Source organism: Octodon degus, unplaced genomic scaffold (assembly GCF_000260255.1).
Source record: "Octodon degus isolate 3935 unplaced genomic scaffold, OctDeg1.0 scaffold00019, whole genome shotgun sequence".
Taxonomy (NCBI): Eukaryota; Metazoa; Chordata; class Mammalia; order Rodentia; family Octodontidae; genus Octodon; species Octodon degus.
The window spans coordinates 12,710,626-12,729,398 of record NW_004524595.1 but is presented as its reverse complement, the minus strand read 5'-3'; the positions used below and the strand labels follow the sequence as shown (position 1 = coordinate 12,729,398).

The window sequence follows — 18,773 nt, the reverse complement described above, 5'->3', positions numbered from 1 at the left end:
TAACCTCACCAAAATTTTATGCTCAAAATTGGTCAATGAATAAATAAACCACTACAGCAAACAGAAAAACTCTAAAAATAACAAAAGAACCACAAGAATAGGATTCTTGGGACCTGGGGAGATAGCTCAGTAGAGTAGGCACTTGCCTGACAAGTGCAGGGTCCTGAGTTCAATCCCCGGTACCACAAAAAGAAAACAAACAAACAAACAAACAAACAAAGGATTCTTCAAAAAGCCTATTTTTATGGTTCCTTCCAAACTGGCAAGGTTCTGATAAAGACAGATAGCTGGCATCACTTATACAGCTATGGTAAAATATGTCACTTTATGGTACTCTCACTGTTCTCACATACTGGATAGATGTACACATTCGTAGAAGATACCTTGAGAGCAATTTGGCAGTACTGAGTAAAGGTCACGTTTATAAACTTTGACCAAGAAACTCCACATTTAGGAGTCCATTATCAAAACAGGCAAACACTTTAGAACTATCTAAAATAATAAAACAGCAACTTAAATGTGATGAACATGACACTGGTTCAATAACTAATATAGCTATCAAAACTAAGACAAAATTTTACATATAATAACAAACATTGAGTTAAAAAATAGAAAATTAACATACCAAGATCAAGGGTTAATTTTAAAAAACCATGCTGCAGTAAGAGCTATTAATTAATATAAGCCAGCTACCTACTGACTGCTGCCAAACACTTAGGGCAGGAAGAATTTGTAAGAGGTTTTCTCCATATGAGAAATCAAAGAGATCATATACTTTGCACCTTTACGAATAAATTTAGAAAAGATACAAAGTGAGTATTATTTCTTTCAGCCTTCTTTTTTGAGACAGGGTCTGCTATCCAGTTCAGTCTGGTCTTGAACTCACAGCAATCTTCCTGCCTCAGCCTCCCAAGTGCTGGAATTACAGGCATGCACCACCATACCTGGCTCAGCCTTAACCCTAAATTCTCCTAAGATAATAATTTCTTAAAAGAATCATGATACTCTAGGAGAAAAACAGACTGATGGAAAATATTAGGTGCCATTTCATATTAAAAAAAAAAAAAATCAGTACAAAATTTTCACCAGAAAAACATGTTAGAAGGGCCAATGAGATAGCTCAGAGGACTAAGTGCCTGCTTAGGCTAGTACAGAAACTGGGGTTTGATCCCTGGCACATGTGGCTCTGGCATAGCCTCGGGCGTGATGGCGTATGCCTGTAATCCAGCACTGGGGAGGCTAACAACAGGAGGACCACAATGAGAGCTGGGGGGGGGAGGGAGAGGAGAAGGAAGGGAGGAAGAGAGGGAGGGAGGGGAAGACAGAAAAGTTTAGTGGGAAAATCTGAATTTAAAAATCAATGTTCCTTTCATAAGCTATAACAAATCCAAAATACCTATGGAACACAGGTAAAGAGATATCAATGTGATTTTCTCAGATTAACAAAAATTTTTAAAAAAAGTAATATGGTTAAGTGTTACCCATAGGATTTTTTTCCTCCAGTTACAACACATTAGGAAATTAGTATCAAATGAAGTTAAACATATGGCAAAAATTATATGCAGATGGGCTGAAAGCACAAATACCTTAAAATGGACAGAAAAAAAGTTCATATTCTGGTATTTGAGTGGTGGCACTGTCATTACCTTATGCATGATTATCTTTCTTTGAGCAGGCTCAGCCATATCAATCATCTTCTGAACCACATAATTGGCGTACTGATCCTTCATCATGGTGTATAAGGCACTGTGAGGACCATCATTCTGGCAGCAAACTTCATCAATCAGTAACGCTCTCTCAGCACGGGAGGCATGAGTAACACACTTTTCTACTACATTGCTAAAAAAAATTAAAGTACATACACAAAATCTTTGTTATTTCTTTCTAACAAAATTTATTTTTCAAAGAACTTACTCCAATTTATTAGAAAATTGGAGTTAAAATGGGAGTGCCTTGGTTTACAATTTCTCTTAAAACAAGAACTGGTATACAGGACAACCATATTTTGACTATCAGTCTATCAAAATTCTAATTCAAAAAAAGGAAAATGGGTACAAAATTCGTTTGCATTTCTTAACTGCTTTGGGATCCAGTATTAATTCTAAGCACATGAAAAATGCAATGAATGTGGACAAAACTAATTGATACTGACTGTATTCTCTCTCTCTCTCTCTCTCTCTCTCTCTCTCTCTCTCTCTCTCTCGTAGTGTGTGTATGTGTGGGAGAGATTGCGTCTTGCTGTCTTAACTCACTGGACCAAGCCATCCCATGGTTTCCACACTTCAGCTTCCTGAGTAGCTAGAACCAAAGGTGTGCACTACCAAGCCAGCTACATGTGCTTTTAATGTCACCAGAAAGATTAAACTTCAGTACTATACATTACGTTTTTTTCTGCTCACACAGAAGTTCAGAACTGACTACCAGAATCAGAAGATAGTGCAATACCTGGCAAATTTGTGTTGACTCAGGGCTAAGACCTTTCCTCTGATTTCAGAAACAATTTTGCTCTTGTCTTCAGGTCGACCATGTTCCAGTACATGCTGAATAACATAATTGCCATATTGATCCTATGGATAGATATTTTCCATCAGTCATTCCTAAAGAATATTGATTATGCTTTAAAAAGGTATTAAACATTTGTCTAAAGACCCAGCAGTTTTATTTTTTGAGTATAAACTTTTCTGTCAGCTAGATATTAAGTTTTATTTCTATTAAAAACTGAAGCAACCCAAAACCGCATAAACACTTCAAATGATAAGAGGACTCATACCTGTACCAACTGCTCAGTATGTTGGTGAAGTTCTTCTAAGATAGGCAAAGTCTGTTCTGCAGTGCAATGCTCTAGGATACGCTGAATTACTCTGCAACCGTAAGGATGAGTTGAAAGCACAAATACCTTGAAACAAACAGAAAAATTAAACTTACATTTTATGCTATTTCTGAACTGTTTCTTAAGGTCATCTTTTTTTTTTTTTGAGACAGGATATCACTATGCAGTTCAGACTGGCCTTGAATTAATAGTGATCCTCCTTTTTCCACCTTATGAGTTCTGGGATTACAGGCCTGTGTCACCAAGGTTGGCATAGCTAATAGGTCTGTGATGACAGGCTGAGTTAGTTTAAGATAGAAGGATGGTGGGTTCACATGAATACCACTAGTACCATGTTAGCAAAGACTGCGAAGTAGGTATGGGGTAAAATGCCATTTTCAGCATAAGAGCTATACATATTTTGATCTAAAGGAACCTAATCATAAAATTTAAGGATATATAATAAGGAAATGAATGGGTGTAAAGGGTAGTATAGCACTTTAATTAAGAAACGTTAGTTATTACAAATTAGCTAACTGGAATATATTTTCTTTCTTTTTAATATAGTTTTAAGCCTTCTTCCTTTCCCTCCCTCAGGAAATATGGAAGTGATTATTTTCTTAAAATAATGACTGAATTCCTATTTCTGTTTTTCAGTTTAAAAAAGAATAAAGCTATCTAATGACTACTCTTGTCTCCTATTTTTATGTCAGATGCTAGGCATTAAAAATATGTAGATGCTGGTTTTACCTTGTGACTAAAAAAAATGTGTATCATTAAATTCTAAAGTTAACACCCTGCTGAGAAATCAAGAGGCCAGAAGTAAATCTTACTTGTCCTTTGAAAGCATCAATGATGAACTGTAGCGACTGTGGCTGAACACATTCAATACATTTCTGCACAACATGGTTTCCATTCTGATCTTTTACACATTTGAGAACATGACCATCAAGCTCCTTTACCATTTCACTCTGGAAAGAAAATGCCAATTAACCTCCTTATGAAATAACAAAATAGAATTTAAAAGACTTAAGATGTGAACAAAAGGATGCTAATATTTTGTAATTTTTTAAAAAATAAGTGAAACATTTGAAAACTTTTCTCTGAAGTATATAGTTAGTAGAAACCACTGAAGTAAGAATTACTAAAGCATACTTCATTATGCTGTTGTTCATACACGTTGAAATAAAACCTCACAATGTTGAATTGGTCATACTTAAACTACCATCACCAAACATCTCACTAATTCTCAGCTGAAATCTCAATTATACTTTTATTTCACAGTCTGTATCATTCTTTTTTTTTTTTTTTTGCAGAACCGGGGATTGAACTCAGGCCCTTGTACTTGCCAAGGAAGTGCTTATTCCACTAATCCATCTCCCCGGTCCCTATTTATCATTCTTGTGTGTGTGGTTTTTCCTGTTTTACTGTTGTGAAACACAGTCTTGGTATATAGTCCAAGGTGGCCTTGAACTTGTCATAATCCTCCTGCCTCAACCTCCACACTGCTGGGATTATAGGCATATGTCATCACACCTAGCCAATTTTTCTCTATCACTGATACAATAACCTATGTGCTTAGTGCCTTACTTGGGCAACAGAACAATACTGTGGAGGAATGGAGGGTACTTAGTGACTAAACATAGCCACATTCAAAATGCCTCTCATGCAACAACAAAACAAAAGAGAAATTAACAAAACCAAAATTCTTTCAAAGAACTCTCACCTACCTTCCTACATAACTGTGGAAGAGGATGTCCTGTTCGGACAGCATAAAACAGATGCTTAGGTTTAAAGTGGACTCAATTACAAAATACAACGAACTGAAGAATCCAAAGAATATAATACCATTATTCATTAACTTGTCACATAAGACTGTCTTCCAATGCATTACATTTACAAATGTAACAAACCAGATTATGTAAAATATCTTCATCAGTTTGAGTCTTGTGGGAGAAAAGTTCTAAGCTTTTATATCAAACGTGCTGGTATTCTCCTTTGAGATATATCTTCAATTAGTCTAGAACTCAGTTTCCCCACAGAAATCACAGCTTGATTGTAGATATTTAAAGATGTCATTAATGCATATCCATGCATACATACACACTGCATGTACTAAACTATACACTACCATTCTTAGTTCTGGAATTTTACTATGAGGGTCAAAAACAACACATCTAAATTTATTTCCAATGCCTTTTATGAAAAATTTCTTACTATGTTTTTCATTGTTATAGCTCACATGAATTAAGAATATGCTATAATTATATTTCATGCTAATATTTTTTAAATTACGAAGAGTCCCATGAGTACATGACTGGAATTGCACTAATTATGAACTAAGACATTTAAGACTTTTCTATCTAAGAATACAATGTAATTCCCAATTGATGTGTTCTATCTTCTCTCTCAAAGAATTATGAATCTTATTAAAAGGACTAGATTACTTTTCTTTACAGTTAAACTTTTAAGAAAATGATCAAGAGAAATAGTAAAATCCATTCTGACACTTTAGAAAATCAAGTAAGAGAATGACAGAAGCATGCACCACCCTGCACCCTGCCTACCATAAAGTGGGCACTCAGAAATACCTTCAGTGAGAGATGGAAAGATATAAAAGGGAACTAAAGGACAGATCAAAAGACAACTCTGTAACTTTTAAGATAAAATAACAAAATTTTTTCTTAACTTACAATTACCTGCTGGTCAGAAGAAATAGACTCTAATGCTTTCTGAATAACCCGACAGCCATACATCTGCAAGGCTAAAGGCAGAACATGACCACGAATACGAGTAGCCAGGGCTAATTTTTGATCCAAGCTTCCAAACTGAAAGGAAAGAAATATAAAAAGTAACAATTATTAGTAAAGCCATGCTGTTATGTTGAGCTGTGGGGGACTCAGGTCAATAATTTCTGACATTGCCAGTTAAACAGAAGACCCAATGCTATTATAGTCTACTGGACTCTTTTGGAATATTTTGCTGAGTTTACACACCTATAATATTCAATAACGGAACTTAGAAAAAATAGGGTATACAGATGAATGTCCATTTTGTATCTGTGTATTCAAAGTAGTTAGGATAGATATATAGTTGCATTCTCTTAATGAATAGAATGATTTGTTCTAATGGTGTTTGTAAATAGGATCTCAAGTCCGCATCTTGTACAGCAATTAACCACTAAGAAGAACATATGTAGTGTGTTATTTGTTGAAACTGTACTTCCGATTTGATCTAAAACTGTCTCATTACTGTTTATCAATAAAATTTTGGAGAAAAAAAAAAAGTAGTAATTATTCTGTTAAACTTGAAAGACACTTTTTTTTTGGCAGTACCGGGGATTGAACTCAGGACCCTTGAAAGACACTCTTGACAGTTTCATAAATGTATTGTTTTTCAAATATTATGCTTGACAATTATAGAAAGCATAAAAGTAGAAGCTAATTAAGAGATTCAGAGATGCTTATAGGGGGCCGGGGAGTTAGCTCAGTAGAATAAGTACTTGCCTGGCAAGTACAAGGGCCTTAGTTCAATCCCCGGTTCCACAAAAAAAAAAAAAAAAAAAAAAAAAAAAAAAAAAAAAAAAAAAAAAAGCTTTTAATGACAATTATTTAATTTTGGGGGATTAAATCATATTACCTAAAATTTCCTTATTACATTAACCACCTTTTAAAAATTCTTCTTTTTTTTTGATTGTCTCAGGCTGCCTTATGGGCGGGTCTGGTTAAGACAGGTGGAGCTGGGGATTGAACTGCGGTATTCTGTGCCTGACTACGTTTGCATAAGCAGGTGCTTAAACAACTGAACTAACTGGCAGGCCCCTAAACATTCTTTTACTATCTTCATTCCTGTAAAAAAAAAAAAATAATCACCTTTAAATACATGAACACTGAGCCATACATTCAGACCATTAAAACTCTTATCCCGATAATTCTCTATCTGTATTCTGAAATAACTGAGAAAAAGAGACTTGTTAAATCAAGCCACTACACAGAAGTGTAGGTATGAACTAAAAGTGGCTGAATTACTAAAGGAAACATACTTACAAAGACAAGAGTATTAACTGATTTACCTAAGTCTTACTCCTAATGCTTTATATTTTTAGATATTAATTAGGGTCAGTACCAAGCTTTTAAAAGTACATTCGTATATGTAAATTTAAGGCTGTGATAAAACATACATATATGAACAACAAAATATGCCATTTTTAAGTGTATAATTCAGCTGTATTAACAATTGTTCCAAATCTCTTGCACGGCTTCAAACAAATGCTATACCCACTCAACAACTTCCCATATTTCCTTAATCTCTCTCAGCTCAATAAACCTTATCCATCTTGTTTCTATGAATGTGCTGTTGTAGACATTTAAGTGAAACACTATGTTTGTACTCTTGTGGCTGGTTTAGTTCACTTAGCTTTATGTTGTTTTTCAAGGTATATCCATTTTGTAGTATATGCCAGAATCTCATTCCTAAAGTTTTATGATGAATATTGTTTTTATACACATGACATATGTAGTTTATCCACTGATCTGCTGATGGACACCTGGGTTATTTTCTAACTTTTGGTTAAAGAACGGTACAAAGAAAACTGGTGTCCCAGTCCCTATTTTTTAATTCTTTTGGGTATTACATTTTCAGTAAATGCTTTGAATAAACTTAGTGGAATTGTTGCTAGGTTGATAGTTCTTTAATTTTTAAAGAAACAACCAAACTGTTATCACAGCAACTACATTTTATATACCCATCAGCAATACATGAAAATTCTCATTTCTCCATACTCATTATTTTACTTTTTTAAAAAAACCATAGTCATCCTTATTAGGAATAACACAGAATTATTGTAGTTCTGATTTGCATTTGCTCAGTATATACAGAATGTTCGGTATCTTTTCATGGTTTATCAGTCACTTAAATTATCTTCTACAAATAAATGGCAATTTAAATCATTTACCCATTTTTAAACTGGGTTGTCTATAGTCTCAGGACTTCTCTATATTTTCTAGATATACAATCTTTATTACATACATGGTGTACAAATATTTTCTCGCAGTCTTTTATATTTTATATGAAAATAAGTAACCCAACTTCTAGAGCTTTTCTCAGCATTAAGTATGTAACAAGATAAATACTCAAATACATATGTGTGCTTACCTCAAAAAATTTCTGTATGACGTAGTTGCCAAATACATCTGTCATTAGTTGATAGGCTGCCTGTAGAATTTCATTAAATACCATCTGTCGCTCAGCTGGAGTAGCTCTCTCTAGTTTCTGTTGTATGAATCTATGAGGGATAAAAGTTTAAATGTCATAACAATTTGCTGAAGCGCTATTAAATCTGTATTTACTTCGTATCATTCTCTCTCCTATATGTACATATCAGAATATAAACACAACTTATAAACACTGTGGACAGCTGATTTACACTATGGCAATAGTTATGAAGCTTGCTTTATAAAATAGTTCAGTTAACAAAAAATCTGTACATAAAGATACTTTATCTTTCTTGGGTTAGTTCTAATTAATGAATAAGCAACTAGATGTTGTTGGTTATTCTTTTTCAAAAGACACAGACTACTAAATATCTATTTTTACAATACAATAAAAGAAACCCTTAGAAATAAAGTTCCTCAAAAAGAAATTGCTAAACTAGCTACTACAGCTGATACAAAGTTCATTTGCAACTACTAAGAACTTTAAGCTATAGGGAGATAAAATGTGTACACAACTACATAGTCTAAATAATCTAAAAACTTTACAAAGGAGAAAACTGTAATATGTAGAATTATTTTCTTTTTTAAAGTCTATCTTGAAAATGCTAATTCACACAAATGTCAAGCATTCTATCAAACATGTTTAATAACAATGTATCAAATAACAAGTATGTAATATTTCAACTTAAACCAAGTCACACTTAACACTAAACTATGAAGAGCAACAAAAGTTTAACCTATACTTTTATAATGTCTCCCAATATAAAAAAGTATCTAATTCATACTTTTTAAAAGCTTCCTGCACTTATGCCAATTAGCTGTGTCTAGACAAAAAAAAAATGGAGACTTTTATTCCCTAGCAAGTTTCGAAGAAGACATGCAGCGGAAGTTACCAGTCACAGTCACCTACCTAGAGCCATGCTGGTCTTGGGAAAATTCGACTATGTGTCCAATCAAGTCTCTAAGCTGAAGATTTGGGAAGCGGTTGTTTCTGAAATCTTCCAATAACCTACTGCGGCCAGAAGGCATAATATCGGACCTATTGTATCGAAGCCGAGAAGGAGGAAAGAGCTGGCTGCTGGAGCTAAACAGACTGGAAGTGCCTGAAGCACTTCGGTATTTTGCTTCTGCTCCTGGTGCTGCAGAGATATATCGACCACTACCATTTGTCAGTCCTCCTACAATAAAGCAGCAGTGGTCAGCAATGTTCTGGCAAAGTTGCTTCTCAAATAAAAGTTACCTGAATTATAAGTTTAGTCAATGACATACCCCCCCAATTCCTAATGACAGGAAATTAAACTTGAGAAGGGAAAAATCTCATATATATACCTAATAGATATATGAAAAAAATTAGAAACATCATAAAATAAACCTGTAGTTGATCTGAGCAGCTTTAACTCTAAGAGCTAATGTCATATGCATTCACTGCAATATCAGGATCTGAAGGGCTGGGGCGATGGCTCAGTAGAATAAGAGCTTGCCTGGCAAGCATAAGGGCCTGAGTTCAATCCCCGGCTCCGCCAAAAGGATCTGAAAAGCTTTTTTAACAAAAGACTTTCAGTCACATAACAAGTGACTTTAAGCCACTGAAACTTTTGTTGACTGAAATTCATTTAGTGTTAATGGAATAACATCGATCATTAAACCTGTACTTTTGGGGGAAATTTATTAAAAATAGTCTATACTTCTAAAGACAAATTATTTAATTAACTCATTAAATAACTTTTGAAGCTTTTAAGACGAAAAAGCCCCACAGTATTACACAACAGATAATTTAAATATTTTTATTAAAAATACTCTCCACAAAATGCTATTTTTTGGTAGATAATAGTAGATATAAACAGGAATTATGCCAAGCACCTTAACCATTTAATATAAATGAACAAGAACTACCTATCATTTTACAAAAGGAAATTAAAGGGCAGTCAAAAGAAACAAAAATACAGCAGGAAATTATTTTTGTTATAACATTTTAAAAGTACTTGACAGTGTCCTTTTAAAAAAGAAAAATGTAAAGAACATTGTAAAATACAGATTAGTTCAGAAAAACAAAATACACTATCAGCTTTCTCATATATACCAACTCCACACAGACCACTGCTATGCAGTCAGTCCAGGCACAGCAGAGATGACCCAAAGGACACACTGTCAGTGCAAAGCCATCCAGGGAGGTTGAAGGCCAAGAGGCATCACAAAGACAAGGAGCAGTTAAAAAGAGTTTTAAACCTAGTGGGATTCAGGCTAGAGCACTCTTCTTTAGCACTGTCCCTATTCCCCACCTTCATCTTTTTCTCCATCCACCTTTCCATTCTACAGAATACTGTGTTTATTTGAATCCATAGACCTTTCTCCAAATTAAGAGCTATCAAATTACATTCACCTACTTCATTGATACCTAATGCCTACCATACCGGAGAGGCAGTGGATAAACATTTATGGAATGACAACTGGACAACAACATAAACATTTACCCGTTGTTTCATTCCAAGAGTACCTTATTTTAAACGTATATCATTTAACATTCATCTTATACACTAAAATCACTAACACAAATTCTCATGTTTCAGTTCAATGTAACTATTTCAATTAAATATTCAAAATATGACAAGAGTTCAGGGTTTCAATACTGTCTCAACTTTTATCACTGTCATCCTTCCAGCACCCATTACTAGTTTATACAGCTTCATATGAACATTTCATAACAATGTTTAAATTGTCTAAATTCCAGCCCATTTGTTTCTTTAAAAAGGCAATTAGCATAACTTTCCCAAATATTTTTATCGGGGGGAAAGGGCGCAAGACTTGAGTCTTATTTCTTTCTTTCTTTTTCTTTTTCTTTTTTTTTTTTTGGTACTGGGAATTCAAATTCAGGACCTCACACTTGCCAAGCAAGCACTTGTGCCACTGAACTATATCCCTGGCTGGAGAGTGGGTCTTGTTATGTCATTGAGGATGATTTTGAACTTACTGTGTAGCCCCCCAAGTGCTGGGACTATGGGCATGAGCCATCATGTCTGGCTCTAAATATTCCTACTTTAATTGTAGCTTTATAACTCCTTACATTGTTCCTGGGCTTTCTTTACCATCCTTCCTCTGTGAAGTAGGAGTATTCAGATCATCATTCTAAGTCATTTCTATACATATTACAATGTTCATTTCAGAAGACTTAATGATGTGGTAAAACTAGATAGCATTCTACTAGAGTTAATGTCAAATCTTCCATTTTCAAGCCATTAGTTCAAATCTATTTCTCAAACATCCTAGTACTACCATAGTTATTGTCTACCCCCCATATATACTCTAGTTATCTCTGTATCACTGCTTACCTTTAATCATTAGGCTTACTCTTATCCTTAATGCACTAAACTCTCAACACCACATTCAAAACACTCCCAAGAAATGATTAACCAATTTTATTTAGTACTTTCTAAATTCCTATCAATATTCACCATGTCTCCTTTGTCCAGATATTCTTTGACTATTCCATCAGCTTCCAACAAACTCCTGATGCCTAAAGACTAATTCATAGGCACAATTATAAAATTGAAAAAATTAACTGAATAAGCTTCAAAACCAAATTTATAATATGCTTTCAACAGTGGATTTATATTCTTCAAATAAAAATCTCAACTACTACAAAGACTGAAGAATCATGAAAAGTACATGTAATATGTAATTGTCTAAAGATCTTGGTCAAGTGGATAACAGGCTTTCAAATCAATTAACCAACATACCCTTGTTCTTTTATGAAGGTTATCAGTGAAACAGCTACATTTGAAAAATGGTGGATGAACTGATAGTACTCTAGCAAAATTAATGTCCTATCTTTGGCATTATAAATATATGAAAGCCTATCTTTACTTTTAGGAATATACACTGATATATTTGTAAGGATTATCATGCCTGCAATTTCCTTGGTGGTACAACTATAATCTCAGCTACTTGGGAGGGTGAGACAGGAGGCTGAGTTTGGAGTCAGCCTGGGCAATTCAGCAAGACCCTGCTTCAAAGTAAAAATGGTTGGGGATGTAGCTCTATGCAAATGTTCAATACCTAAAACAAAGGAGGGAGGGAGGGTGGGAGGGAAAAAAAGAAAAGAGGCATCAACAAACTGTGGGAAGTGTGAGGACAGAATGATAAATTTAAAGGCAGGGGAGATGGCTCAGTGGAATAAGTGCTTCCCTGGCAAGCACAAGGGCCTGAGTTCAATCCCTGGCACCGCCAAAAATAAATAAATTTAAATTTTCCTATACTCACTACTCTTCCTGGTAATCTGAAAGTATGTATGTTATGTGCTAGATCAGCACTCTGATTTAAAATGAAAGGTCAAAAAAAAAGGAAAGATCAGGGTCCAAAAGTGAAATGATGTGCAGTTACTCAGCTAAGACTCTTAGATTCTGAGCTTAATTTTCACTACAGTGCACTCCCCCTGCTTTTTGAGATAGGGTCTCTCTTCTTTTTTTTTTTTCATTCCTCTTTGTTTTTTCTTTCCTCTTTTTGATAAGGTTAGCTAGGGGCTTACCAATTTTATTCAATCTTTCAAAGAACCACCTTTTTGATTCATTAATTCTTTGTTTTTTTGTTTTGTTTTTTTTTGGGTCTCATTCACTTCAGGCTGGCCTTGAGCTCACTTTGTAGCCCAGGCTGGTCTCGAATTCATACTGATCCTCCTCCTTCAGCCTCCCCAGTGCTTGGATTACAGGTGTGTGCCACCAAGCCTGGTGTGTTTTGCTTTTTACATTGGTAACTTTCAAGCTTATGAAAACTCAGTGAAAGAAACATCTTGTAATTTTCCTAGTAGAAATAACAATTTTTTTCATTACTTTCTTTTTAGAATCCACTCTTTAAATATCATACATCAAAAATATTTAATAATAGTGAGAAAACCATGAGAAGAAATAAAGTAGTAACTGAAAAAATAAAACAAAACAGCACAGCTTCACAAACATAAACCTGCCAAGTGTGGAAGCAGTAGATGCCTTGTAATCTCAAAACTCTGAGAAGTTGAGACTGCAGAATTACAAATTCAAACCCTGTCTCAAAAAGTGGGGAGAGGCAGGGATGCAGTTTAGTGTTTAAAAAAAGCCCCAGTACCAAAAATAATCTATCTTTACTTTTCACTATTTTCTACTCCTCTGGGATTCAGAATGGCAGTGTCTCAATCTGCATTTTTCATTTTTTCTGAGACTTAATCCCACCCCTTTAGAAGGATAGTGTGGAAGTACCCCAAGTACAAGCCCAACTTGGGTCTCCTAGTAAGAGACTGACTCAAAAAGATTGGGAATGTAGCACTGGATGCAACTCCCAGTAATATGCACATGCAGGCATGCACTCACGAGGAGTATACACAGAACTTGAAGTATAAATTTTTTTATTAATGTTTCTCTAAGCAGGCAACAGTATTTTATGCTGCTGTATTATAAAACTACTAAATGAGAATGTTATTTTAATAAATCACTTAAACAAATCAAATCTTTATTTTACTTGTATGACACAGGCTTAGAAAAGCTAAACAACTTATTTATGGAAGCATATCTAATAATTAGATTGAATTCCTTAATGTATGAATCCACTCAGAAGTTTGCTATGTGTCATGTAGAACACGAATTCTACATTTCACATTTAAACATGGAAAATGACTGAAGCTATCTAGAGTATAAACTAATACCATTTTTTCTTAAATGGTATTAGTAATTATGTATTTGCTATATAGACATACAAAGTTTTACTAGTAAAAGGCTAAAGCCGTAATTTTAAAAGCAAACACGATCCTAATTAAAGGTATACTCTGCCACATCATTTTATAGGGTAACTATGCAAACTAGACCAAAAATTCTATAATTTAGAAAGAAATGTTTCTATTTCTACTGCTTGTGATCCTTTCTAAAATAAAGAGGAGGATCACTGTTATGTTCCCTCACTCACTGAAGAGCATTTCAGCCTAAGTTTTAATATACAGTTTAGTCTCCAAACTAGATTTATGTAATTAATAACAGTAACCCACTCTACTGATTTCTATTATTCTTCAAAGGCAGAATTTTGTTTTCATTCAAAAACTGCTTTACCAGCCAGCCCCGCCCCCTACTGGGCTGAGCTGGCCACACACACACACACAAATAAAAAATTAAAAAAAAAAAAAAAAAAGGGCTGGTGAGATGGCTCAGTGGTCTAAAGCACCTACTCAGAACAAGTTTAGCAAAGCACAGGGACCACGGTTCAATCCCCCAGCACCACATGCCAGCCAGCCCCGCCCCCTGCTGGGCTGAGCTGGCCACACACACACACACAAATAAATAAAATTAAAAAAAAAAACTGCTTTAGCTTTCTCTTTTGATAACTATCTCTGTAACTGATGAGCATAAAAACATTAAAGAAATAAACCTTTTCTACTCTCATTCAAAATAGTAAGTAGTAGAGTGAGCTTCCACTAGGTACTTAATATGAACATATGAAAAAATACAGAAAAATATTACTTCATGCTTTCAGATTTCACTTGCCATTTGTGTGTGGTGATAGTTAATAAACTATCAACCTGTATCAGCATATCTTTCTAAACACTACTGATTTCTTAACAGTTTCTGTTCCTGATGGAGGTATAACAAAGTTATAGAAGCTGGAATCCTTCTCTCAAACCAAGATTACTAGTAAGAATATAAACAATCTTTATTAGGATTGGTTTGATAAATTAAGACAATTGGGGACACTAATTTGGATCCAAGGTAAGCACAGGCACGTTTATTTTCTCTCTTAATAGGGTTCCTATAGTGGGGAAATGACTGAACTGGCAAAGTGTTCTGAAATATGTATCAAACCAAGAACAATTATAAAGACCCTAAAGTACACATGTGCGCACGCACACACACACACACACACACACACACACACACACACATATTGATGCAAACATTCATTTTAATACTGTTAATCTAAAAGACTAATGTCAATAAAATTAAAAAAACCAAAAACTACTCAGTTCCAATGGGGGGGAAAACCCTACAAGTAACTCTAATACCCTTTAGTTAGAAGTAAATCTGCTACAAAAACCACAAAGGAAAGACAGTACTTCTAATGGAGAAGTCACTTTTGACAGAACAGAATCATAAAGCACGATGAAGTGCAGTGTGGCGATATCATTATAATAACTGCACTGCAGCTGCTGGCTTTCTCTGCGTATACCGCACACTTAAAAAACTTGACGACAGTGTATGGATGGTGTTTCCTTTCCAGTCAACCAAGGAGTCTTAGCAGTAGTTACTTGATACTGGCTGAATAAATTTTGTACCATAAAAATTCTAGATATAAATCATATAAAAGATGAACATTAATTAGCACTTTAATAATGATGAATAAAGCTTGCTATTTGTATTGTACTTAAATTCTTTTTAAATACAATTCATATCTGATGACTTAAAAACTGCTATTAAAATAGTTTGAGATCTTTGAAGTTAAAGAGACTACATTAATTGTGACTAAGTTAGCTGTTAGCATGCAAAAGTCTATATAGTGACATTCAAACTCACTTTTTCCACTAAATCACAAATTCTTAAAGTATTACATTATGAAAACCCTACAAAATCTAAAGATAGGAAACCCACTATTTTGAGACAGCTATTACACAGAAATAAAAGCGTTCTTTCAGAAATTAAATGGCTTTTAGAAGGGTCTCACTTTAATTCAGGCAGGCCTTGAGTTCACTATATAACCCAGGCTGGCCCCAAACTTGTGGCAGTCCTCCTGCCTCAGCATCCTAAGTACTAGGATTACAGGCATGCACCACCTGGCCTGGTGATGAGCATGTGATCTGAGACCAAACTCAAAACTTCTGTTCTACTCTTCCTATATTAATTCCATTTCTTTTAGAATGAAATTTGTTTGTGTATTGTGAAATAGGAGTCAAAGTCTGTTTCTCCTCATGGGTATCTAGTTGCATCAGCCTAACAATAAATACACTATTCTTTTCATATACTCTGTAGTGGGGTGTGCTAAAATGGCAACCAAGACTGGGTGTAATGGGGCACACCTGTAATCCCAGCATTTCAGTGACTGAAAACAGGAGGATCACTATGAGTTTCATCTCTGTAGTGAGATTCTGTAGACCCCGTACTAAATACAAAAATAAAATTTTCTGATTAAGTCATGAATTCTTTAAAAAAAAATGCATCCCAGCTGTTTAATGAAAACATAGTATTAATGAATCTTCAGAATTGATGGTTGCCCTTTTAAAAAGTAATTTTACTGAGTTCAATTATATACTTTCCAGCATCTTTTTTAAAAACAATAAAGCAGCCAGCTCTTTTTTAAAAAAATCAATGAAGCGATATAAGGAAAGAAAGCCTATGTTAAATTACAAAAATATGGGGCTGGCAAGATGGCTCAGTAAGATAAGAGCTTGACTGACAAACGCAAGGATCTGAGTTCAATTCTCGGTTCTGCCCCCCCCCCAAAAAATAACAAAAATAGAGTACTGTTTTATATCTTAGAAGCTCCATATTAACCTAATTAAGCATAAAAATTTAGGTCAAGTCAGAAACTACACACATTCTAAAAGTTTATTGAAAGAAAAAAGGCTATAATAAGCAATCAGCTAGTGAGTTTCAGGTAGAAAAGTAAGATGATATTGTAAGATAATAATGGAAATAATCAATGTTATTCAGTGCACCTCAACTTATGATGGCATTTCAGCCCAATAAACATAACCTGAAAATACTGTTAAATCTGTAATATATTTAATTCATCACCTATTGCAGTTTAGCCTAACCTATATTAAATATGCTCAAAAACCCCACATCACCCTATAGCTGTATAAAATCTAACACAAAGTTTCCTTTACAATAAAGTACTGACTCTCTTCCATTTCAGTGAATACTGTATTAAAACTAACAGAACTGCTGTATGAGGCTGTTTCTGCACCACTATAAAGTGAAAAGATGATGAATCATCTAAGGTCCATCACCTATATCTCAAAATAACTGCTATCAGAGACACTGATTAAAAAAGAACTGCAAGTAGATTTATCCCTTTTTATAATCAATAAATATAATATGATAAAATAATTCATTTAAAATTAAATGCTTAGTAGTGAAAAATATATATATGATTCAGAAGAGAAACAGCTTTCTCTTAGTTCAATGAGAAAAAAGGTTTGTACTGATACTCTTTAGAAAAGATCATGTATGAATCTTGTCCTCTGAATAACCACTACAAAGATAAAAACATGCTATGTACTAATTATCATAACTGTCCTACTAACCTGTTTTGAAACTGTTTCATTGCTATTTTATTCTCTCATTAACATAAATTTGGGGGGCGTATTTTAGGACAGGGTCTACAAAGTCTCACTACATAGATTGGACTGGCTGCGTCAGCCTCCCAAGAGCTGGGATTACAGGCATGTGTCACCACACCCAGTCTCAATTGTCTTCTCAACATGCCCCAGGGCGGGACCTGCAGAGAGATTCAAACCTAGCTGCTGCATCTGCATTAGCAGGTGCTTTTTTTTTTTTTTCATGAGCAGAATATATTTATTGAGGGAAAAGAAAGCTCCTGTCAAGAGAGAGGGACGGGGTAGGCCCAGGTTGTCCCCAGGAAGCTGTCTCTTCCTGGGACTTTTATAGAGTAAAACCATGTGGTGAGGTGGGTCTAAGGTGGTGGAGAAGACACAGGAATTCGCTTAGGTGGACATGAGGTGAGACAAGACTATGGTCAATGAGATTACAAGCACTATTGCTCAGGTAAAATGGATTCAATCCAGCACCATATAGGAAAGCGAGTCACTTAGCAAGCAGGCAAAAATACGGGACAGGATCTCTTCCTGTTGGGGTTTGGGATAGTCACTCATTTGGTAAGTGGGTGCTTTAATCTGCTAAACTATTTGGCCAGCCCAATTTTTTTTTTAAATGCAAAAAAAAAAAAAAAAAAAAAAAAATCAATGCTTAACCTGAAGCCCAGAATTTTACAGTCTTTTTACATTTCAAGACAAAACTATTAAAGCTCATTCTTTTCTATTCCTCTGACCCTCCAATAATTTAAGGGCTGCTTTAAAAAGTTATTCAACATGGAAGGCCTAAAGTGGCTCCAAGTAGCCAAAGATGTAAGGATGAGGAAAACACCTCACATTTGGAAATTGCTAGGACATCAACTGATTATTCTGAAAGTGAGGAAATATGGTAAAGAATCAAGTCTTATCTTTATTCCTCTATGAACCAACAGGACAACCTCACAAGTGAGGAAAAATTCTTCATAGAAAATTTTCAGGTAAATTGAAAATGACTAAGCTATCAATAATTTCAACCTCTAAAGCTGAAAATACTTAGGCAATAAGCAAAAAAGGTTGTTAAAATCAGGTAGATTAGACTGAAAATTTCATCATGCAGATAACCAGATGCATCTTCTCAGGTGGTAACACAGAAAAGTACCGGAAATCACACCTTGGCAAAATAAACCAAACAATCCATCAACCATCTGACCAAGCCTCTAGATCAAATTTCATTTATAGGAAATATGAGATTATAGCACATGATGAACACCACCATTCAGAAGTAGTCAGCAAATCAAGAATATGGAAGATTCAACAGGACAAAAATTCTTTGACAAATGGAAAGAAAAAGATGAAAAACAATTACAGATTAAATGACATCTCAAATGAATGCAATGTATGGGCCTTGTTTGGCCCCTAATTTAAACAAAACTACATAAAAGATATTTACATAAAAAGGGAAATAATGTCTCATTGCTGTTTATCAATAAAACTT

The 18,773-nt window shown here is 34.6% G+C and overlaps 1 protein-coding gene across 22 annotated transcripts in view; it reads right to left on the bottom strand.

Annotated features, from left to right (window-relative positions):
- Window positions 1-18,773, bottom strand: part of Pum2 (pumilio RNA binding family member 2) — a 100,419-nt gene that overhangs the window by 3,650 nt on the left and 77,996 nt on the right. For 14 of the 22 annotated variants that reach the window (XM_023710871.1, XM_023710870.1, XM_023710869.1 and 11 more), the window contains 7 exons: window positions 8,933-9,200; window positions 7,964-8,093; window positions 5,503-5,637; window positions 3,643-3,780; window positions 2,771-2,896; window positions 2,446-2,567; window positions 1,647-1,839 (listed from right to left, as the gene is read on the bottom strand). In XM_023710871.1, the coding sequence (XP_023566639.1) occupies window positions 1,647-1,839; window positions 2,446-2,567; window positions 2,771-2,896; window positions 3,643-3,780; window positions 5,503-5,637; window positions 7,964-8,093; window positions 8,933-9,200 (1,112 nt within the window). The remainder of the gene's footprint in view (window positions 1-1,646; window positions 1,840-2,445; window positions 2,568-2,770; window positions 2,897-3,642; window positions 3,781-5,502; window positions 5,638-7,963; window positions 8,094-8,932; window positions 9,201-18,773) is intronic. The other 8 variants (XM_004627473.2, XM_023710872.1, XM_023710884.1 and 5 more) reach the window with 1 other exon arrangement.